Here is a 25,548-nt window from a genome sequence, read left to right as displayed (position 1 = left end):
AACCTCTCACCTTCGTTAACTTCACGCAACCATTCGAAGAGTTGCGCAGCTTAGATCGTAAGCTCTAATATTATTGATCGTAAGCACATTTTATGATTATTACTAAGAAATCTATACTTTATTATACTCTTTTTCACTTTAATAATCGTGCGTTCTTGCGTTAGCTGTTACTTTCGATTTAACTTAAATAAATTCATTGACTTGCTTTTTAAATTATTATAATGACGCAAACGTACATAAATGTCTGGTAATCGTTGGATCGATTCATTTCATTAGTAATTCACTTTAAGTAAAGCCTTTCATCACTTCCTTTCGAATGTAAATTGTATCCATTAGTTTACGTTATGAATATGAGTTCTTTATAATCTGACATTATGTAGCACGATGATATTAGGATATCAGGTATTAAAAGATTAGCATAGGACTGAAATTAAGAGAAAATAATTTGCAGACTTTCCATATCGATCGATAACCTAAGTATTGATATTAATTTACCTATTACTGCGAACAATTTCTAATTTCTGTGTAATTTATTTTTAAAAACTGTTTATGTGTTTATTCATTTTCTTAAACTCTGTGTCATCATCATCATCATCATCATCAGCCGGAAGACGTCCACTGCTGGACAAAGGCCTCCCACCTTAGAACGCCACAATGAACGACAACTCGCCACTTGCATCCACTGGTTTCCCGCAACTCTCACGATGTCGTCAGTCCACCTGGTGGGAGGCCTGCCAACGCTTCGTCTTCCGGTTCGTGGTCGCCACTCGAGGACTTTTCTCCCCCAACGGTTATCTGTTCTTTGAGCGCTATGGCCTGCCCGTTGCCACTAGCACTATTGCTTGGCAGTGATGACTTATGGCTCTGAGACGTGGTCCTTGACTGTTGGCCTCTTAGACAGTGGCCTCTTGGAGTTTCTTTGCGCGATAGAATCCGGAATACGGAAATTCGTCGAAGAACTCTAAGTGTAATCGTACTCAAATTAAATAGGGTTCTATAATCTTGTCATTAATTTATCTACATTTACTAACAACACCTACTTAAAACCAATTTTAATTTGAAAATATTTGCTGATTTGAAACCAGACAACTAATTCTAATCAAGTAATACTACATCAATAAGTAAAACACCACGAATACAAATAATAAGCATTGATTAATCAAATTAAAACTCATCATTAATAACTTCCCCACACTCAATGAAAGACGTCCAATTTAGTTTCCATATAGCGCCAGATTACATACAAAAGATAATCCATTAGAGCATTTTGAGTTTGATTGATGATATGACATTATAATTGTTATGGTTGAAGTGAGAGTGAATATTGAAAACGATTGTAACCTCATTGTAACACTCAACATATGTACAGATATCATGGCACCTCTTCCAAATTGTCGAGACCAATGAGTGGTGCTATTGCTTATGTTATGTACATGACCACCAGTATTCTGTATTCGATGTTGTATAGGTACATACATTTATTTTGATGTGGTTATTCAAAAAATTGTTTTGTAACTGCAGCAGTCGGTCAGCCAATTCAATTTATATTCCGGGTCCGGGATAATACTGAATTTTCATACGAATTTCCAAAGATTAAAACAGTGTATCAGTGTATGGAGTTCAAAGCACATTTGTGCAAAATTGCATGTCCAAAACTTTTCGGTTGGGATTTTGGGATTTAAATCCCGATGCGTGGGCATATCAAGAAAATAGCCTGTGTTACTTTACTCTGAGATACAGTTTATTTTTACTTACCTTATTATCTTTAGATACGTATACAGATCACCCAAGTGTATCTACAGTTTCGCGACGTCCTGAAGCATCGGAAAGAATAAGGTAAACGTCCGAATGCTCGACACACTAATGCCCAATACACGGCACCCTGCTGTCATCTCTACTGCTAATGACATAAGATTAAAGATGCCAACTATTGGGACAGTGGCGAGCTCTCGTAAGTTTACCTTAGTTGGGGAACTCCTGATTTCGAGGTTGTATGTATTCATCCTTTCACCTGTTAAAATGATACGCCATTCATAGTTATTCAACGTTACGATAGCCCTTTGTATTATGTGAACCAAATGTAATAGATATCAAACTACAATGTGAATTATATCTGACCATCTCAGGTCATCGTTCTGCGCAATTTCACATTACACAACCGTTCGTATCGTTTTACGTTTCTCGTAAAAAGCATCTTTAGTGTTATGTACCACTACCATTAGTTTACAGTGACGGTACTCGATAGCGACGGCGTAAATTATTTGTATAGGCGCTGTACAATTCTCTTGTGTGCTTTGCTTTTACATTACGCGCGAATGATTGAAGTGCGGATAATTCAATGGTTATAAGGTACGTACCTACCTATAATATTGAGCAGAAAAATTTCGACTGAGAAGCATGAATAGCGTTGACGGAGTGTCAATAAAAAGTAACTATTAATATTATTTGTTAATTTCCTTTTCGTTTTCGATTTCTAATTTCTTCCGTGGAATGCTATACCTACATGCAATTTAAATAGTAGATTGTTAAACAAGGGTCTAAAACAAGCAATAATGAGATGAGATGAATGAGATGTTTAGCTACCGAGCAGAGCGAGGGTGGCTATAGTTCGAGTGGCATTATTGTTGTTTAGTCTCGCGATAAACACTCTACTTTTCACTTTGAATGCGAGGAAAAAATACAATGTTTTGTTCAAAATTACAATGATACTTTTTAAAAACGTACGCTTGACTAATGAACAGGCCATCTGTTCAAAATTCAAATTGTGTTTCAGGAAATTAAATCGTGTTTTTTTGGTATTTTTGCACAGTTGTCATTTTGAGGTTATTTCCACGCCTAAAAATCCTCCATTCACAAACAACGTGTTGGCTGTTTAGGGGTTTCCAACGTAAATTAAAACAAAATTACTTTAATCCCTAGAGAATAAAAAGGAGCTTTAGTCCGGATGTACAGAGACTAAAGTAACATTTTTAAGAGCATGAGAAGTGAAAAACAATTTTTTTAATGCGCTGTCAACAGACGGTTTTTACAAAATGGATAATTAGTGAAAATACCTACATTAAATTGACAGCTAAAACTTAAAAATTAAGTTAATTAAATTAAAATGAAAATTAGATTAGAATAAAATTTTATAATTCCTATTCCTATTTGCAACTCACTCCTACTCCTATAGGCAGGAAATGATGTATCTGGGTATAACATACTTATAAGTAGGTAATACAATCCAATCGTGCATGCAATATCATTGCATACATTTTTACATCACCCCAGCTGTCATTACAAAAACGTATCACCACATTCTAATTTTACAAAATCTATTCGAGATAAAGCAAAAAGAGTTGCAACTCTAATTGCCCAATTACGATCATTAGGTACATGAAGTTTAATAAAAACACAAAACCGGCTCGGATCCATTAAAAATAAATAACTCTGACAGCAATTTATCACACCTGTAACGAGTTAGCGAATTGCGATGTCAGTAATGTAATACAACATAGATATTTATTATTGTTTATATATTTATTTTATTTAAAGACTTAAGCTTTAGTATAAAGCAAAGACCGGGATGCAATTACAAAATAAAAACACCCATGAGCAAGACAAGCGAGATATGGTTGATATTGTTATTTTTTTCTAGAATATGGTAGGTTTTAGGCAAAGACGTGAATCCAAGCTAATTTATTTTTATAAATAATAAAAACAAATTTCTAAACGTTACGATAAATCTCAACAACCTAAAAGTTCAAAATGGGTTACTAATAAGTACTTAATTCAATTACTTACATTAAGAAAGCCTTGTGCAAGGTCCGCCCGGATTGCTACCACCATCTTGCTCGCTAATCCTATCGTGAAGCAGCAGTGCTTGCACTGTTGTGTTTCGGTGTGGAGAGTAAGACAGCCGGTGAAATCACTGGCACTTGAGGTATCCCATCTTAGGTACCTCTGCAATAAGTACCCCTGGTGTTGCAGGTGTTTATGGGCGGTGGTGATCTCTTACCATCAGGAGACCCACTTGCTCGTTTGCCATCCAGTCGAATAAAAAAAAAAAAAAAAAAAGCTTTAAATTTCGATTTGACCAAAAAGTTAATTTTCATGTACCTGGTTTCTATTCAATGAACTGTAACTGAACCTTCTGTCGAAGTTAACAGAAATAAAAAAAACACGGTGTACATACACACTTATATGTTTCTATCGACATGTTATCTTGAATTAAAATCAAGATCAATTGGCATCTGTTTTAAAACGGCCCCTGAAGCGAACGGCCCATCGAAAGTGAATGCATATTGCATACCACTTTATTATTTTATCTTATTACGTTTACTGCAACTCTGTCCGTCTGTTAACGCAACTGGCCCCATTTCATAAGTTTGATGAGTTCTGAAAGTGATTCAGCAGAACGTGTAACAATCGGTTTTGGTGTGAATTTTTATTTTTTATGTTGACTTTTCGGCGAGGTAATGATAGATGATATAACAGCGGGTCGTGTGTAATGTTGAAAATAAGAGTTGATGTGAATGTAATTTGAGATATGCGCTGATGTTTTGAATAAACGATCTTATATGAACTTTCCTATTTGTAGTGTGAGTTGTTGACACACAGCTTATATCTAGCTTCTTATATGTATACTAATGCGCCTGATACGAGAATGTTTAGAGTTCAAAATAAAAACAGAACATTTATTCTGCAAACTTCTGTACTTACTCTTAGAACTAGCCAGCTGTAATTTGAAAATAATAAACGATCGGGCCGACTAAGTGTTAAAACAAATTCAAAGAAAAGTTCAGTCTGTTAATGACCTATATCTTTATTAAAAGATAGGTATAAAGGAAAAACTCACTTTGGGTAATCATTCAGGAGAAGTTGAAGGAACTATTCTTGGAGTAACTTGTAATTTTCATTTTAGAGTATATATACCCACTTAAAAACTCTGCTACCAAAGTTTAGTTCCCCAAGTATTAGGTAATTTTTTCCAACCTCCCTGTGGTTTTTTTTTATCCCAGAAACGTATTTCAAGTAGATTTTAATAATCTGTGATCCCGGTGAACTTAAACAGTGACATTCAGTTTATATTTTGTTCTTATTTGACGACCAGATGGCCTAGTGGTTAGAGAACCTGACTACGAAGCTTGAGGTCCCGGGTTCGATTCCCGTGTCGGGGCAGATATTTGTATGAAAAATACGAATGTTTGCTCTCGGTCTTGGGTGTTTAATATGTATTTGTGTATGTATCTATATAATTATATTTATCCGTTGCTTAGTACCCATCACACAAGCTTTGCTAATCTTATTTTGGGAGTAGGTCAATTGGTGTGAATTGTCCCGTGATATTTATTTATTTACTATTTATACATAATAATTATACCTAAATAAATTTTATACGCAGGCCAACTTTTGTTCCATCCCAGCCTATATACGTCCCACTGCTGGGCACAGGCCTCCTCTCAGAACAAGAGGGCTTGGGCCATAGTTCCCACGCGGGCCCAGTGCGGATTGGGAACTTCGCACGCACCATTAAATCGCTTCGCAGGTTTGTGCAGGTTTCCTCACGATGTTTTCCTTCACCGCAAAGCCCGTGGTAAATTTCAAATGTAATTCCGCACATGAATTTCGAAAAACTCAGAGGTGCGAGCCGGGGTTCGAACCCACGACCCTCTGCTTGAGAGGCGATAGGTCAAACCACTAGGCCACCACGGCTTCTCTTTCGACTTTTGTTGATACCAAATAAATAGTAAATAACAAAACAAATCATATTGTACACAACAATACATATAATAAACAGTTCAAAGCATTATCATTGCAACTACATTATTGCTCGCATCATGAATACCAAAGATAATACGGTCCATTTGACGTCGAGCAGATGCGTGTTACATCATTTGAAGACCGGACTAACATTATTATACTTGTACGTCTTGACAGGTGTGAGTTTAAGATGCAAAGGTCATAGTATAATTACTTTCCTGCTGCATATAATAAGTTCATGTAGCAATAGCCCGCAAGCTGCAACTTTAAAAATCAAAATCAAAACTTTTCTGGCTAGGAACTTAGGTTGTGCTACTTTTTTTATATTACCGTCGCTTTCTGAAATGACATCATTTTTAAGAAGAATGCGCAGAGAGACATTTGGAGCTATCTAAGTAATACACATCTCTCAAAAATGAATACTTAATAATGAGATTACGGATATCAAGTCACATTTAGGCAAATATTTTCGTAAATCATTTTTGGTTGAACGTATCATAAAAATGAATACTTAAGTAGATATCAAGTACGTAGTAGTAACGTGATATCACATAAATTCACATAAATAGTATTGACAATGACAATCACTTTTCTAAGATGTTTATCAGTGTCTTACAAAAACTATACACCGAAGACATCCGGAGCATGTATGTTTATTTGTTTTACAAAGCGAACATTTTGTTTGCTGAGTCGAAAGGATTGTTTTACAGAACAATACTAATCTTACGATGGCAAAAGTAGGCGGCAAAACTATTGTTGCTTATAATGTTCTGTAGTTAGGTACTGTTGTTAGCGCCTACGCTTGACGCAGGAGTAAATCACAATCAAAATTAAAAGGTAAAAGCTTGTAAAGCTTCAGGTACCTACTAATGTACGCTGTTTTTAAAATTTCTTCGTTTATTTTATGATTTAAATTCGAATTTTGTTTCGCGTACCTTGATTTTAGAAAAGCTCGATATTTCGGCACAGTTGCAAGCGGTTTTCTAAAATCAAGTTACGTGAAATAAAACCCCAATTTAAATCATACAATTATTAATGACCGCATATAGTATATTAATGAATAAATAATATCCCACCCACTGCTGGTCAAAGGACTTGCCTCCGCCACTCTTCTCTATCATGAGCATGCACCTGTCAATCGTGCTGAAATGCGCTCAGGTCGTCCCGCCATCTCCTCTTAGGTCTGCCTCTGCTCTGCTCCTTTGGCCATCCCTCGGAACATACTAAGGGCTACATAAAAAAATGAATAAATAATACCTAGCCAGGCAGTTTGTTCTAGTTTTCATGAAAAAATGACACATTCACCAATAATTGTTCGCCTGGCGAACTTCTACATCCCTGTACCATGCCTTTCGAGAGTAGTGATGGCCACGTGAGTTCCTACCCTAAATTTGATTTGTTAGGTTGATTTCCTGATATTATTATTTACTCGCCTGCTTCAAAAATCTTACCGCCGTTTGGGAACAAGGCAAAGGGTGCTTCGAACCAAGTCGACCAAGCAAATTGCGTTCCCATCTCACAATAGTAAAGATCGCGACCACAACAAGATTATACAGCATGTGACACGCAAGCCTACCACAGACCGTATAATTCGAGCCGTGGGAGCGAGGGAAACGTTTTGTTCGTTAATAGTTAGCTTGGTTTACAATGTTAAAGACTAGCATCTATTAGTAATGTTTTTTGCTTGCACAAGACAAGAGTGCCTAATTCTAAAAGGGATTACATTTTTGCCTTAGTTAATCTTCCCTTAGGTGAGATAGAGTCAGACGGAGAAAAGATGACCATTGGAGCCGAAAATTTCTCGAATGGAGACCGCGGATCGGCAAGCGCAGCGTAGGACGTCCACCAACAGATGGACGAATGACTTGGTTAAAGCCGCAGGTTCTCGCTGGATGCAAGGCTGCTTCCAACCGAAGCAACTGGAGATCTATGATTATATGATTATCATGAGAACGAAGCATGTCCCTTTCAGCTTTGGCAAAAATGCTTTCGTATATCTGTCCGGCTGCTCTATAAAGATCGCATTTCTTAACGGATTCCCTTGAAATTTTGTGAGCAGGCTCGATTTCGATTTTGGGATTGTTTTCAAAATATCGAAGCTATGTACGAGTAAAAACTATAAATATTTCAAACACTTTGCGAGGTCTACCTAGCTCACAGAGCTACACGTTTTAAATGATTGCGTAAATCAAGTATAAAACAAGTTACTTATTAATAACTACTTGCTCGTAAGTGGCAAAATTAACGGCTACTTCAACGAGGCAGTCAATTATCGTAAATTATTAAAGTCTGACAGCTGTCAGACATAACAAAACTGTCGGGTTCTGTGGACTTTAGAGTGCCATCATCGTCTGTAATGACGTATTGATTAGATGCCAAAGATGGCTTTTAATTATCGTCACCATGTTGCCTATCCATTGCTTACTTAGATATTTGATCCTTATCCTTGTACATACAATAAAGACGATTTATTTTAGAGCATTAATTTACAAATTAAATTACTGATTATAACAAAATTTTACTCCTAAAACATAGATAGAAACTAATTAGGTAATGTACAATTATGAGTTTACATACATAAAAAAGAACTAACCTAAGATAGCTTAACTAACTATAGCAATGAAAATTATAAAAAGAATAAGATCTGCCTGTGGCAGGGTTCCCATGACGCTGGCCGCATTACCCCTTTGGACCGCAAGTGAGATCCGCTGGGATAAGTACGCGCCAGCTCTTGGGTCCCCAGAAGCGTCGACCAACCGGGACGACAGGGCCTTTATAAAAACTTTAGGTAATTGTTAATAAAAAATATTAAATATTTTTTTGTTTTAAAATCATCACCAAATTATTGTATTTTTAACGAAACCACTTTCGGTCACACGAATTTTTTACTGAATTAAAAAATAATAAGTACTTTCACCATCGTACTATGCTCGCCCGAACAATAACTCGCCCGAAGTGACTAAAATTTCGAATTGCGACGTCGTTCAGTCATGTTTACCTTGTGGCGTTGATATCAAGCAGCGGGGTGCGCGGACGAGATCAAGCGGCGCATGGCTGTCACCAGGTCCGCCATGGATCGGCTCGAAAAAAAATTGGAAAAACAGAAATATCACAAAAGCCACTAAAATGCTACTTATCACGGCATTGGTGTTTCCCCTATTTCTCTACGGTGCTGAGACGTGGACGTTACGAAAAAGCAAGAAGATTGATGCTTTAGAAATGTGGTGCTGGAGAAAAATGCTTGGCATATCCTGGACGCAATTTCAAACCTATAACCTAGAAGACCTGTACCTCAGCGGTCTATACAAAAGAAAGATACCTGTAGGCAAATCTATCTTTAAATTTTCGTTACACTGTGTACTCGTAGGTATTATACAGCGTGTATTTTTGATACTACCTCAAACTTTAAGGGTAGTTAGTGAAGGCCCTAATTATCACATTTTATTATGTTTTACTAAAAAATTAGACTCATTATTTTCCTTTAATTAATTAGCACGCAATGTATCACTACGTGATACTACATGGCCGGTAGTACTATTAGGTAGGTAGGTAGTTACTCTGTTATAGGTACTACTTTATTTTTGTTCAAAACGTCGCACTTGTTGACGTGACAGCTGTCACAGAACGCTTCTCTCTCATATCAAATTATTGTACGCATAACATTGCGGCTCGAAAATATTTAAAAAAATAATTACACTCTGGTAGTTAATTCTAAATTAAAAATATATTTTGATATCGGTTCGCAGCACTTAAATGTTACAGTTTGAGGTACTATCAAAAATACACGCTGTATTTTGGTGCATCTCTGATTGGAACTGGCAGTTACGTGCATAGTATCTACAATTTAGGTACCTTAGTAAAAAAAAACTAAGGGGCTGTGTCACCATCCATTGATTAGCGTTAACCGACGATTAAATGTGATGCCGTCTCCGTGTATTTGAACAAAACAAATAAAGACGGTATCACACCTAATCGCCAGTTAACACTAATCAATGGATGGTGAAACAGCCCCTAAATCTCATTTGTTCCACAGTGTTCAACTGCCAGTATTTTTTTATACAATTGAAAGTGGAACTACATAGGTTAGGTAGGTACATGTGTACTTCGTACTTCCGCCTTCTTAAATCGATCTAATCATCGTCAATTCATTACCAGTATCAACATGGTATCAGTATCAAGAGTTCGTTTATCAACGTTCAGCAACATGCTATTGACCTGTCTTTCCCTTTAGATTGTCACAAAAAAGCCGGAGACGGCAACAATAAACACTTTATCTGCCTCATCGTGAGAATAAAAAACCACAATGGCATTGGTTGCCTCACATTTTTTCTACCACTTTTCATTTCACCTTAACCATGACGCCTGTATTTTTAACGGGTTAGAGTCCATAATCGCCCGAAGTGAAGATGAGACATGATAATTTCTCTAAACGGCGGATGTTATGCAAAAACCACCGTAAACTGACGCGACTAATTTCGGATAAGACATGCGTGGAACGAATTTCTGTAATTTTGTTTAGATTTATCATGCTTTAATTGATTTTTCTCAAACATGACATGAAATATTGACGTGTGTTACAAATAATAGGCCGAGAAGTATCGCGCGGTAGTATTGCGCGCGGTCACTCTAGCGGCCTGCAAAGAGATTTCATACAACTTTGCAGGCCGCTGGCCGGCAATGCGACCGTCTTTTGTTTCAACGCGCGCTCTGCGACACGGCACCCGCCCCGCAGCCGCCAGCGCCGCGCCAGCAGCCAGCGCAACACGCGCGTACACAACAGGGCGACCAGACTAGCATCCGGCCAGCTTGCTTTCTCGTTTTTTTTATTTTATTTCATGTCATGTTTGAGAAAAACACTATACAAGCCTCGGCCGAAACGGGGGGTTGCCGGACTCTAAAGTAATGTACTATAATACAGCTGCTTTTAAAGTGACTTAGTGAGTTTTAAATATTATCTACACATACAGAACATAAAAGTACCTAATTTAATGTAATCAATAATTCAAGCACTGTCGGTCCGAGGGAAGACTCATAATAATAATATAATTAATTAATTATTATTATATAGTTAATTTTTCCCTCCTTCCGTGACGTCACCTACACGGCCAACACTATGCTTCGCGATTTCGCATATACATAATGCTTGTTTTTAAATGAATTTATAAATCTGAAATTTTAATTTTATTGTTTTTACATTGACATTTAAATTGTTACTGAATTATTGCCTAATGTATTAATTTTTACATATCCTTGACATTTTGGCCATTATTCTTTTTTAATGTTAATTTCAATGTGTTTTCATTCTGACGATCCCTGAAAAGAACCAGTCTTATTTTAATTGATTTCATTTACATCATGACATGCTTAGAATTGTATTTTTTATAATTATTACTACCTTTGACGATTTCAATACAAATTATTATAACTGACATTTATGTAAATTATAATGTAATGATATATTGAATGAATAAATAAACTAAACTAACTATGTTAATACTATTGTTTTTTTTTTTTAATTTATTTTTACTTTGTTTTATGTAATGTGCGAGTAGCGAATAAAATATTTCTATTCATAGGGGTTAACTCCCCCTTCCCCCAATTACCTCACAAACCGTAAATACTTGAATGTAGTATTAACTAGGGGACAGATCTTCAAAATCATATCACTCCAAACCTCTACAAATTTTATAGATTCAATAATTATCATAAAGGACTGGCCTGACATTGCATCAGAACGGGAGTTGTGGAGGTCAAGAGGGGATGCCTTTGCCCAGCAGTGGGACACTATACAGGCTACCTTAAAAAAAAAATTTCTTAGAATTTGGTAATGAACCCAACCCACCCTATTTGAAGTTGGAATTTCTCAGCAGATATTTATTACAGACGATCCTCTCCTCATCGTTCCATTGCACGGTCAGTTACCTGTGATTTGACGACAGAAAATGATCTAGTCATAGTATAAATTATTAAATTTGATGTGTAGTGTATAGAAAAAGTTCCAGCATGGAGCAGTTCCATGGACCAAATGGGAATCGTGTCCTTCTCAACAGGGGTGTATTTACATTAGAGCCAAAGGGGACCATGGACCGGGACGCAGGACCTGTTATTATTATTATCTAGCCCAAGGCCGTATTGCCTGTTTCTGACGCTCGCGATCGCAATCAAATGACAGATTTCGCATACAAAAACTGTCATTTGATTGCGATCGCGAGCGTCAGAAACGATAGGCAATACAGCCTCTGGATTGATGTCTCACTGCTGGGCAAAGGCCTCCCACATGTCCTCCATTTCTAAGCTACCTATACCAGGCTTTTTCGTAAATAAAATACTATCGTCACTTATTCGGACGGCAAAGCTAACTGGCCCGGTAAAGGCAAAGCTACGGGCGCCAGTCATTAAAATATACACCTCTTCTTCACAACCAAGTATAAGTAAACATTAACATGCTTCATACAGATTATTTTACATAGGTATTAGTTTTTTTAGGTGAATACAAAAATAAATAAGATATATAATAATTATTCACTTAGTTAAATGTGAACATCATATTTTCGTAGAAATCGTAAGTGCAAAACGTCTAAAGTTCATTTCCCTATTCATTTGTCATTGTCCTTTTGTTGAAGCGCGTGCCATTGTATGCTAACCGTAATAAGAGTGAAATGTTACTTTTTGCCCGTCTGTGTTGGGTGGTAAACAATTGATACAGTTAGCAAAAATACATAATTACTTATGATTAAGATTGTTACCTACCTAGTTGATGAGGCTTTAATTTGTTTAAACAAGTACTTACTCGTAGATTCAGAAAAACAGCGGAATCAAAATTGATAGAAGGTTCCGTCACTTTTCCTTTTAAAACCTTAACACAAAAAGATGGATGTTATAAGTTTGATCCAATATCTGTCTGTTTGTCTGTGGCATCGTAGCTCTCAAATTAATGGACCGATTTCGATGCAGTTTCTTTACGCAAAAGCGAGTTTTCTTGGGCCACCCCAGCCATGCGTTTCACTAAAAACTTTTCAGCCATTTTGAGATATTAACCTTTGAAATGCCAATTTCCTATCCTAAAAAAAAGCTACAAGTACAAGTAATTAATAATATGCTTTGTAGAAAAGAAATAACACGTTTGGGAATCTGATCTAACCATTCCTGAACGTTCTAAATAGGGTACGTAGATATTTAGTCACTCAAAGAGCCGGGGATTTCATTCTTGTCTAATTTTACTGTGGCAGCTTATTATGGTAGACACCTCTGTACCACTACCATGAGTTTACAGTGACCGTACTCGATAGCGACGGCGTAAATTATTTGTAAAGGCGCAGGATCTACAGAATGTCTACTTGCTTGTATATAGTGATCATCAATCGAATTGCCCACGCGCCACTCGTGCGACAATTCCGGAAGACATTCATCCACCTACCGGTGCTTTGACAATGGAGACGAAAGTTAAAATATTTATATTCGCGTGGGGTTTAATGTAATTGTTGCGAATGTTGCGATACAGTTTCTTATTCTTTATTATGCAAAGTATTCAGCTACCATATTCATAAAACTTGGCGTATTTGTTAATTTAAAACAGTGAATTATCAAAGTAATAGAAAGTAGTTTAATTTAGCAGGACTTTTAAACGAATGGAGTTTCAAAATACATAATATCTATACCTACCTAAGCTTAAAAGAATAATGTATCAGATTGACCAACTAACAGAAAAAAATGTATAACAAAAAATTTAACCGACTACAAAAAAACCATGAAAATAATTTTCTACCACCACCATTATGCACGCTTTTTTGTATAAGATATTGGTGCTGGTGCCTGCACGTTTGATATCTGAGGTGTACTTCTTAATATTCCTAGCTGTAGCTAGAATTTCCCCAGAAGGCGAATCCGCGGGCACAGTCTAGTTCACCACAAATTGTTTTCTCTTTTCTGTTCTACGAAAGTCGAGAATTTGTTGTCCTACGTAGTAGGACTCAGTAAGCAGAGGGCCTACTCCGAAGTACGAAAATCGAAGTTCGTATCGTACCGTCCCTCTCGCTCTCTTATTAAACCATAGAGCAACACGGGCTTCCTACCGGAACCTTCCTTCCGTAGGAAGCCTGTGTTGCTCGAAGTATTACCTAAACAGTGTGTGTCAGAGGGACCGAATTTCGTAGCAGCCCTACAGCACCCAGGAAGGAGTGTCTACTGGCGCGCGCCGAACTCGGTCTACTTTTATTTTTATTGGAATGCCGGCCGACTGGTTCCACGAAATTTCCATGCGCGGCGGTCCAAGATCGCGACGATTAGCGATTGATGCCGATTTCTTATTACGACAAGGAACTTTACTTCTCAAGCTTGAAGGAATGTGGTATTTTTAAATGTAATCGGTAATCACACAGTAATAGTAACTTAACTGTGTGAAACCGCGACAATAAAAAAAAATAGGCTCACAACACTTGCTGTACACTGATTAAACGATGTTGGTACTAAGATATTATTTAAATTTTTCAGAGACGAGTGGAATAAGAAAGTGGAGGATTTTGCCCTGCAGTGGGACACTTTATAAGCTAGTTAAATATATATATATATTTACTCGGGACTATTATATATATTTTTTTTTATTTATTTCTTATAGCAGAAGTATCAAAATGATGTAAGCCGGGCTAGAAATGCAATATGACAATATTGACACTCGAAAATGATACCAGATTAAAGTTTCGTAAAAAAATTGTGGACAGCTTTCGTTGGCCAGAGTCTAGGTAATAATTAAATGTAAAAAAATGTCTTAGTGTATGTTTTTGGAAAAACTGTCATTGTGTCTGTGTTTTCATTAGTCACCAGTTTTACACCGCTTCCGCTGTCAATGAGCACACGTTTTTTCACGTTTCCATTGGTTTTGCTAAACTGTGAAATGTAATCCTTGTTGAACCACCATCTCTGCAATAACCTATTTTTTGAGCAGTTAAGTATATGTATTTCACATAACTGAAAACTAAGTAAAGTATCACCATGCAATTGTTTTATAATGATTCGACAGACTTTCCGCTATCCGCTTTGATCTTGAACTCACGATATTTAAAGTAAACATTATCTCACACTTAGTGCTTTTTGTTAAACACTTTCTCCACAAACACATCTGTTGACTTGACACCAGATTATATTGCGTCGGGTTACCAAACGATTCCGCGGTAGGTGCTTGCATGGTTATTTAATAAATATCCATATTATTTTTGTAACCATTTTAATACTAATGGCATCGCTTTATTTGTCTACTATTTTACGCGTCATGTACCTATATTGAAGCTAAGAAAACAGCCAGCAGAGTAAGACAGCCGGTGAAATTACTGGCACTTAAGGTATCCCAACTTAGGCCTCTAGGTTGGCAACGCATCTGCAATACCCCCGGTGTTGCATGTATTTATGGGCGGTGGTGATCTCTTACCATCAGGAGACCCACTTGCTCGTTTGCCATCCAGTCGAATAAAAAAAAAGAAAAAAAGCTACTTGAGTAACCCTAAGTACCTAACTGCCTGTAGTTTTACAACACAACTAGGTTTTTCATAAAACATCGTTTTTATTCCTATTCGATTATCAGGCTAGGTAGGTACGTTATGCTCTGTGCTGTGTTTTTTTAGCCAGCATCGAGGCAGTGGAGGCTTAAAAAAATATCGAGCTGATCTATTTGAAGTTAAGTCCGTATGTACTTATAAAAATCCGCCGCAGTATCCCGTTTACTTGCTTCTAAATCGAATCACACTAAAGCCATGCATACACATTGCTAGTAAATGGCATGCCAGATGGTCGTAAACCAGCTTGTCAGTTTCTGGCATGCCATGAAGCAGTAATACACAACGCCCGTATAGCTGGCACATCAGTGTCATACATCATCAACATACCGAGTCTCTATCTATTCCCACTTCCCTGGGAGAGGGAAAATTGTAACTGGCGCATGCATTGTACAGTCAAGGGCAAAGATATCGACACGGCCAAAGATGCAAAAATATGTATACACGGCCTTAATGTTAAGTGCATAAAGTCGTGTATACATATTTTTGCAACTTTGGCCGTGTCGATATCTTTGCCGTTTACTGTACTGACATGCGAGCTAGAATCTGGATACACGTGCTAATAGCTCGTTCTTACAAGTAATTTCTTAGTTTCCTGGGTAAAAAATATTATTAAGTAATTGAGTGCGTCAGTTCATCATCAGGCCTACGTGTCTGTTCCAGGCGAAATTTGGCGTGTTGCCTGTGCACAACGTCATTGGCCATTGGTATGGCTGTAATGCTGTAATTTTTTATTGGCAAATAAATAAATAAATTGGTGGCTGACTAGCCGTCAGATAGATCATCAGAAAATATTGGACATGTATTTTTTATTTTAACAATAAAAAAAAAATACAAAGACGAAACGCGTCAAACTTCGGGAGTGAAGGCCCGAGACGTCACGCCAAGCTGAAAACGATCACACGGAGTAACGTCACGCAGAACTATGTATGCTATATTTAACAGGATCAAATAAAGCCGAATATAGGCAATCAGGAGAAAAGACTCGTGTGGTTTTGAAAATAGGTACAGATACCTTGCAGTATCCAGATGAACATACTAAAAGTCCTCAATGGTGGGGGGTGTGCTGACGGTGTAAGGGGGGTTGAAGGTACCTTTTTTTAGGTTTTTGCTCATATCTCGAATATTTGTACAAATAGCATTATGATTACTTCAGGCAAAAGTTTTTACATAAAATTTCCTAGAAATTTGGTCATATTCAGTTTTTCTCTACGATTTATACTTTAGCAGCTACAGGTAGTAGTAGTTATTTTAGTATGTTCATCTGGATACCGCAAGACAAGAGTTTTGACGACCGGATGGCCAAGTGGTTAGAGAACCTGACTACGAAGCTTGAGGTCCCGGGTTCGATTCCCGGTCGGGGCAGATATTTGTATGAATAATACGAATGTTTGTTCTCGGGTCTTGGATGTTTAATATGTATCTAAGTATGTATTTATCTATATAAGTATGTTTATCCGTTGCCTAGTATCCATAGTTCAAGCTTTGCTTAGTTTGGGACTAGGTCAAATGGCGTCAAGTGTCCCATGATATTATTATTATTTTTTTTTCCCATGAATTTGTTAATTTTTTCACCCTAATTATCTATACTAGAACTATGCTATATTATCGTTCAGTTTTTTTTTTATTGTCAAAAGAAAAAAATATTTACGAGTCCAAAATTTGACTGACTAATAAGAATGTCAAAGGATACTAGACCATTGGCTTGCCTTTGTGCTATTTTGTAATATTATAGGCTTACTCCTTGTTCCAAAACATTAACAAACTAAATAAAAAACAAAAAAATAAGTTAAGAATAGAACCATGCTCGCACCGTGAAATCGATTCCGCTTCAATGTCAAGGCGACGGTTCCGTTTACGTTACGACTATTCGTTTATTTTGTCTGTCACACTTCTAAAGGAGAAAAGATCTACGTGATGCGACTACTGAATAAACTACCTAAATACATGAACGAGTTTTGTTTCCACTCTTTCAAATACCAAGCGAGGCGTTTGATTTAGTATTACTGTTAACAATTATTAAATAAGTTGGCAGTTTTTGGTCACAATCAATTAAATTTAGCATAATAATCGCTAAAAATCAATACGCCAAAGCTAGTAAACTTCCACTATACTTATGTTTCCCGCGCGTTTGGTTTTTTTTTTCACGTAGCAACACTAACGAACTGGATTCATAAAGTTGCCAAAATGAACCTGATTCGATTATTTCATTTACAAATCGATTACAAAATGACTTTTTTGACATGAGAAACTAAAATATTCAAAAAGTTATTGATATAAAGGTAAACCAAAAATATAACTATTGTCAAGAGGGCGCTATTGTTCTTATTTAAAGGGCAATAGTTGAGAATAGTCTTTAATTAGTCTTTTTTCTTTGGCGACCTAAAACCTGAGGAACAACCTTCTTTCGTAATTCGCGTAATCGATAACTCCGATATAACTAGAAAGCATATTAATAAGTATAATTACTGCTTATTTTTACCAGACTACAATGACATCTTGACTTGTCTACAACGGTTACCTGTTAGCTCTGATGATAATTTGAAAAGGTTTTGTAGCGAAATAGTTTCATTCCCCAAGCAGTTTTTTTTTCAGTAGTTTACTATAAACATTATTTACAATGATCCGTTGTTGACTATGAATCGTTTTGGGCATTTTTTGTTATTGTTCAAAGAAACCGCCACAGTGACACTGACAATCACTGAAATTATTGCCAGTGTAAAAAATTTGTTCCAATTAAATTCCGCAACATGGCAAATAGTCATATATTTCTGGTCAGGCTTTAACGTAAAACTAAAATAAACTACAAAAACTAATATTATTTTTATTTGTCTTGTTTCAGGTCACAGCCCTGGCTGTACTCAGCTTAGCCAACGCAAAAAATTCAACGACTAAAACGAAACCGAAACGACAACTAGATAATATTCGCTCACCACAAAACCTTCAGTACTCCTTGGTGCTTCCCCACTCAAGAGTATCCCAATTCAGATCACTGACAAGCAGTCGAAAAATTTCCAATGCCGCGCCTAGAGCAGGAAAGCTTCCGCCATACGCCGTACAGATGGAGCCGGTTGTTCAGTATTCTCAAAAGGATCCTCTCTATGATCCCAACCATGACAATTTGGACGATGCCGTAGTGAACAAAAATGAAATCTATGCTCAACCCAAAATTTTGAACGTTCATGATCAATCAGGGGAAAATTATGGCCCTCCCTATGGATCTCTGCCAACTGCGCCATTATACAGTCACGGTGGACACCCGCACTACTACGAAGCTCCTGAACCTATTATTGAGATTATCATTAAAGAGTCGAATGAAACTTTACCGTCACCACCAGCTCAACCTATTCCAAAAAAGAAAAAGGAACCAGTTCATGTATTTTACGTCAAATACAGCAAGGATCCTCACTCTAAGGACAAAGTAGTTTACGATAAACCGATTCCAGCTATTACTCCTCCTACAAACGAAGAAGATGAACACGATCATCATCAGGACTACGTCACAGTGACCCCGGAACCTTTGTACATACCTCATGAAACTACAACTTTAAGGGCGATTATCAAACCTGAATCTGAATTGTATCACAGTGATAGTAGTGTCAAGGTCACGTTCGGAAATGAAGGACGTCATTATAACAGTGACAGGCGCGAGGGACAAACACATACTGAAAATCACGAGGAAACTGCTCCCAGACCAGCCATCGCGTATCCTCAGCAACCGCCTAGCCATCCTCCTTTAGAGCGTTCTGCGTCACCAAAACCACCTCAATATCAAGAATCTCCAAGACCCTCAAATCATCCTGGTCCCACGCCGCAGACGTATCGCCACAATGCTCAGCACGCTCAGAGTCGAATTCAATTCCAACAACCTTACATTCCCAATGAACAACAATTACCAAGACAAGGGCCGTCAGTTTCTCCTTTCCGAACTCAAACTCTTGTACCTCGTCCATTAGGCCCATCACCATCGCCTAGCCCTCATGGTCCCTTCTCAAACAGTGCTCCTGGTCCGATTGGCCACTTTAGTAATAGCGGCCCTGGTCTGCAAGGTCCTATCGGCCCTACATTTCCACCAGCGTTTGCTAGGCCTAACAATCCACCATCTTTCCACTCTCGGCAGAATCCAACATTTGCACCCCGACCTCAATTCAATGGACCTCCTAGAACTGCTTTCCATTCTGGCCCCCAAAGACCTTTCCATCAACCACAAGCTCAACCGTTCTTCGACGAACCCAAATATTTACAAGAAAACTACCATACAATAACGACAGACCAAGTTGATACCGCTAAAGATCAATTGGCTCCGAACAGGCAAAGTAACTTCAATTTTATTCCTAAACCTAGTCCTAGTCCATCACCTGCTCATTTCCAAGAGCATCTGAATCGTCCTCAGCATATACCTGTAAACCAACAAGTGCCTCAACAAAGACCTCCTCAACAATTTCTGGAATCCCATAGCAAACCATCCTTTGCAGTGTCACCAAGCAGGTCTCCCTTCTTTAATTTAAAACCATCGCCCCCACAAGTTGAAGATAATCGGCCTCCTTTCCATCAATTTACATCTGGACAAAGCCAACCGCAGCAACCTCAGTTCAGTTTCCATCAAGGACCTCACTCTCAACTTAGACCAACATCTCAGATACCAACTCAGCAAAACATTCGCAATCAACACTCTTTCTCTGGACCAGTACAAAATCAGCCTTCACAAATAACCCATACACAATTCCTCCCACAACCTTCATCACCACCACTATTCAACTTCCATGCTCAGCCTTCTCCAACGCCAGAACAGCAAAACCATTTCCATCAAATTTCACCTTCAGAAAGACCACAATTTGGACAACCACTTGGTCCCAGTGAAAGACCTTTCATAGGTCAGCAATCCAACTTCAATGACCAGTCAAATCTGCAACATCAACAGAACGTTGGCCAGTTTGTTCCAAAGGGTGGTGAGTTAGTAGCCGCAATACCCAAGTACGAGCAGCACATTACAGTGTCAGGACCAACTGCGGATTACAGCAGTCTAGGCCAACCAAGTCAACCCACGCCTGCTACTAGCCAAACTGATGAACGACAGTACCGTGAGCAGCAACAAAGACAAAATCAAGAGCAGCAGCAACAACTTCACCAACAACAATACCATCAGCAGCAGCAGCTTCACCAACAGCAACAGCAACAATATCAACAGCAACAGCAGCAGCAGCAACTGCAGCATCAACAGCAACAACAACAACAGCACCAGGAACAGCAGCAACAACAACAGCAATATGATGCTGAACAAGAGCAAGTCAGGTTACAGTTAGCTCAAAACGTACAGAAACAACAAGAGGAAATTCAACGACTGCAATCTCAATTACTGCTGGCTCAACAACAACCACAGCAACACTATCAACAAACTCAGACGCGTAACAACTACAATCAACAACAATTCGAGAGTTCGTCTCCTAAATATCAGTACTCTAATGAAAGGTCCAGGCAACCAACGTATTCGTCTAGTACACCATCGCCTGCGTATTATCAATCCACTTCCAGAACTGTGGAGATTAAACCAACTACTCAGAAATATGTTTCGTCCACAATAAACTCGATAAGCACGACTCCAGAGGCGAAGAAGGAAGAAAAGAAAAAGAACAGGCCTGCCGTTGAACTTCCTGACGAAGTTCCGGATGATCTTCGCCAACAATTGCTTTCTTCGGGCATCTTAGATAACGCTGATATTAGCATATTAGACTACGACAAAGTAGGAGAAACTCCTTTAGAATCACTGCCTCCAGACCAATTGGCTAATTTCTTCAGCGCTGGTGGCGGTCAGCAAATAGCTGCTAGTGAAAATAGACCAATTGTAGTAAAACCAAACGGGGATTTCTTTCAGTCCAGAATTGATGAGGAAGACGATGATGACCAAGAAATTGCTGCTTCTGAAAATGTAGCAACTTACGTAGCTCCGCCACCCACACAAAAACAAGCAGTAGAAATGAAAGTGGTACACTTCGACCCCAAAACTGATCAAGGTCAAAATATTGCTAAGGAGTACGTTAAGGAAGACGCTACACAGCTTGAACCTGTTGCATTAAATGATAAAAAATATAACAGATACCTACCATTGAAAGTGAGCGGTAATCAGTTTCCTTTACCTGACATCCTTAAAGGTAGAAAAGTAACATCGGTTGTTGTATTAGCTCCCGTAGAAACTGAGGCTTTGAACGGTGATCACTCTAGAGCTGAGCGTGCAACAAGTACCAGTTTGAAAGGCATCAAATTCGTAGCCGGTGACAGTCTACAAGATTTGTTAAAGCGACCTTCAAAAGAGAATTTCGAAAAATGGCTGGAAACTGAAAAAAAGACTGAATCAGATTTACAGTCAGTTGTTCTACTTGTGCTTGGGTAAGAATCAAATATTATGGATATTTATGCTTAAAGTTAAATTAAGTAGGTAATTTTATTAAGTTCCCTAGCATATTAATTTGAAAAAAAAGGGTTTTAACCACGTGTGATTTTGTTTCGTGAAAAAAACATAATTTTCCAACCAGAAAAACCAGGCAACCTAAAGCGTAACCAGTAGTGAGCATAAAGTCACTTCAGAAACGCAGTAACTTTACTTTACGTACAGGTTTCTTCACTTCTGTGTAGATGGCATTTTATGTTACTTGTGTACCTTCAGTACTATAGCTTATAGTACCGATTGAGTGTCAGTAAGGTGACTATAATGAGTCAGTTTAATTCCCAATGCACATTTTAAAGAAGTTTTTCTTCAAATATTGATAATTTGATAAACATCAAACATAAACCAGCTGCAGTATTGCAGACGTCATTTACTAAAGAAATCAATTTACTGTTTAAAATATTTTCTTTCTGTTTCCAGGAATGACAAGACCTCGGAAGAAAAGGAAATCTTCATGTACGATATAGCATCAGGGAACGTGAACAAACTTAGTGGCGAACTATCAAACGCTTTCGTTGAAGCAGCTGAAAACAACTCGCTTAGCAAAGACATAGAGAAACTTGCGATTGAAGGTGAAGGAACTCCAGAAGACTTTAACAAAGACGAAAATATCGCTGAAGGATCAGAAAATGTGCCATTATTAGTAGACTTGTCAGGCCTTAGCCTAAACCAAGAGGACAACAATCAAGTCTCAATATCATCAGGATATAGTAAAACAAAACTCGGCCGATCATTAAGAAGACAATAGCAATAAAAACGCCGCAAGGCGTACGACTCTGTAAATAGTGTAGGATAGTATTACTTAATTAAATCTACGTGATTTCACGTATTTAGTCCATATTTTTATGAAAGTGATAATCGAGTAGTACAATATAAAGTACTTAAAAATAAAACATTTACCTTTCTCGATTTTCCCTTACGAACCCTGAAAAATGGTGAATTACATGAAATGATTGAAATGAAATAAATTTTGTATTTTGTTAATTTTTTTGTTTAATTACACCTTTTAATTGAAGCTAAGTATTTCAATTTAAAGAAATGCTTATCAAAACTTCTCACACTGAATAGCTTAGATGAATGTTACTATGGCATGTTGATTATACTTCACTTTCGCAATAACTTACTCCACGATTTAAACAAATATTACAAATAAATAAAATGATGTGTCATAAGATGCTTATAAGTAGGCCTGTAATAGTAGATTATTGTCGTGGCCTGGAAGTAGCCAATTGCTGGCTGAGTATGAGTATTAAACGGACGAGCTTGCGAGTCCGTTTAACTAATACGAAGCCAGCAATTGCTATTCCAGCCGAGACTAATATAAAGCTTTTCTCAAAAATGATGAATAATTCTGAAATAGACTTAACTTTTTCTCAAAATATATCATAACATTTAATTTTATTCCAATTACTTTTCTTATGCTTTCCCGCCTTTTTTCATTAAAAATAAACTGCAGGTGTATTTTTCCATCGAAAACACCACAAGCTGTTTCAGACCCAATAAAAAAAGTCTGAAGTTCCAACAAAATATCTGATACCGCTCGTTAGACTTGGCTGTATACAACTTGTGCCAACATTTCCATGGCCTTTTTTCCTTTAAAAAAAAATTGTGACTGATTGCAGGCGCGCTAATTTATTATTGTCGAGCTAGAGCGCCTGCAATCTTTTTAACTTTTAAATTTTTCACTGACCATAAACTATGCACTTCACCTTCTGATATGTACAGAATAATGTCAACTTTTACGGACATTTTTGAGAAAATGAATTTTAATTGTAAAATAAAGTAGGCGCAGAATAAGTAATAGTACAAATATAGAAGCTTCTCTGCCGTACAAAAGTGACGTTGGCATAAGAATCGTGCCTACTTTATGCTTCTTTGTCTATCGCGTAACTTGTGTTCACTCGCACGCGGCATACAAATTATTAACAATGAAGTTATACAATTAACAATGAAATTAAATTAAATTTACTAGGTATGAATTAAGGTACCGACGATTACATATTGCTTAACGTTGCTTTTGTGATGACAGCCACGTTGTTTTTTTGTGTGAAGATTATATTTTTCAAGCCCTTGCATTTGATATCCATATTAAATAATAGTGATTATAGGCAATTTTTGATGGAAGCCGTCTTGTATAATAATATACCTAATGTGTAATAATATACCTACTATACCACATTTTTTGCTTGCGTTGATGCAGTGAAATGCAGAATCCTATTGCTTTATTCTTACACATATGGGTTATGTTAACATGCAATTATTCATTTGCTTTAGAGCCCGTCTTTATTAACACACGTATACACTTATTATACAAATAAAAAGCGCATTCGTCTACAGACATCTACCTACTTGTAGCGGAGAACAAAATCGCGGAGTGAGCCACGCCTGGTACTCCTGAACATAGGCTACTTTTAACGATTAAAGGAATATTTTATAAACAATTTAATCGATTGTCACGTGTCATCGATTCAAAAATTGATGGCGCAATTTAGTGTGGAATCCGAATAAACTTTACGAAGCTGCGAGTTATATCGATGGCAACATGGCAACACTACCATTCTGCCAAGTGCCAACGAAATGTCAAACATATGGATTATTTATGGTGGTGGGCCTTTGCCGCAGTGTAAAATTTGCTGTTTTTAGTTTTTCCATGACTTTTGATATATATTTTTGGTTTTAAATAATTATGATGGAGGGTTCATTGAGTAAATGGACGAATGTGATGAAAGGTTGGCAGTACCGGTGGTTCGTTTTGGATGAAAATGCTGGCCTGCTCTCGTACTACACAGTAAGTGACGTTTCAATATTATTTTCTCTGCCGCCTATCGCGCCTAATTACTGTGATAAACTGCTAGAAATCACCGAACTTGACCTATGTAATCAACAGTATATTTACCTGAAACAACCCACTTGTCATTCTCATTAGATAGTGCTAATAGGAAATGAGTAAAACAAGTTTTTCTTGTAAAATTTTACTGTCGGCAATCTCTAAATAGTACTAATAATATAGTTTTCAATTAAACACATACTAAAGGATACGTAACGGGCCTTAAGTTTACATTTGTTAGGTATTTTATGTTCTGAACTTACAACAATGTGTCATAAAACCTGTTTTTAAATTGGAAAAATAACTGTTCTTGCTAGTTGCCTTAAAGAATATCTAATTAGAATAAACTATTAACAATACACTCCTTCCTTCAAAACTGCCCAGTTTTACATATTTTAAAGTTTGTTTCTTCTTTTCTATAGGTCTTTCTTTTTAAACCCCAATGCTAAAAGAGGGTGCTATAAATTTGATGTGTCTGTGTATCTGTCTATAACATCATAGCTCCCAAACTGATGGACTGATTTTGAAGCAGGTTTTTTAAATTGAATACTAGTTTAATTGAGATGGTACTTAGCTAAGTTTGATTAAAATGGGTTCAAATGTTTATGACATTATTGATCTTTGAAATGACAGTGGCAGGATTTATTAACATTTCAAATTTCATACCTAAGGGGCTGTTTCACCATCCATTGATTAATTTTATTTGACGGATAAATGTGATGCCATCTCCGTCTATTCAAACAAAACAAACAGAGACTGCATCACTTTTATCCGTCAAATAAATTTAATCAATCGATGGTGAAACAGGGGGTTAGTATACTATTCCTAAATAAACTATAACCTTGTAAGCCCTGATTTTTTTTACCCTACATAGTTCTACAGACCGAGCCAATAATTCTCAGTAATAGGAGTTTTTAAATTATTTCAATGGATTTATAGTTGACATTTCATTGAAAAATTTGACTCCACATAGTAAATTCGGCAGTTATTCT

The 25,548-nt window shown here is 37.2% G+C and overlaps 2 protein-coding genes across 2 annotated transcripts in view; both read left to right on the top strand.

Annotated features, from left to right (window-relative positions):
• LOC141434720 (uncharacterized) overlaps positions 1-22,713 on the top strand; it is a 77,536-nt gene extending 54,823 nt beyond the window's left edge. Inside the window, exons 2-3 of the mRNA XM_074097159.1 lie at positions 18,130-21,671; positions 22,150-22,713. Coding sequence (XP_073953260.1) covers positions 18,130-21,671; positions 22,150-22,477 — 3,870 coding nt within the window. The 3' untranslated portion in view covers positions 22,478-22,713. The remainder of the gene's footprint in view (positions 1-18,129; positions 21,672-22,149) is intronic.
• A 1,588-nt stretch (positions 22,714-24,301) lies between these two features.
• Positions 24,302-25,548, top strand: part of LOC141434732 (oxysterol-binding protein-related protein 9) — a 106,985-nt gene continuing 105,738 nt past the window's right edge. Inside the window, exon 1 of the mRNA XM_074097173.1 lies at positions 24,302-24,517. Within this exon, the coding sequence (XP_073953274.1) occupies positions 24,416-24,517 (102 nt within the window). The 5' untranslated portion in view covers positions 24,302-24,415. The remainder of the gene's footprint in view (positions 24,518-25,548) is intronic.

This window comes from Choristoneura fumiferana, chromosome 14, assembly GCF_025370935.1.
Source record: "Choristoneura fumiferana chromosome 14, NRCan_CFum_1, whole genome shotgun sequence".
In the NCBI taxonomy this organism is placed as follows: Eukaryota; Metazoa; Arthropoda; class Insecta; order Lepidoptera; family Tortricidae; genus Choristoneura; species Choristoneura fumiferana.
This window is presented reverse-complemented; position numbering and strand designations above follow the sequence as displayed.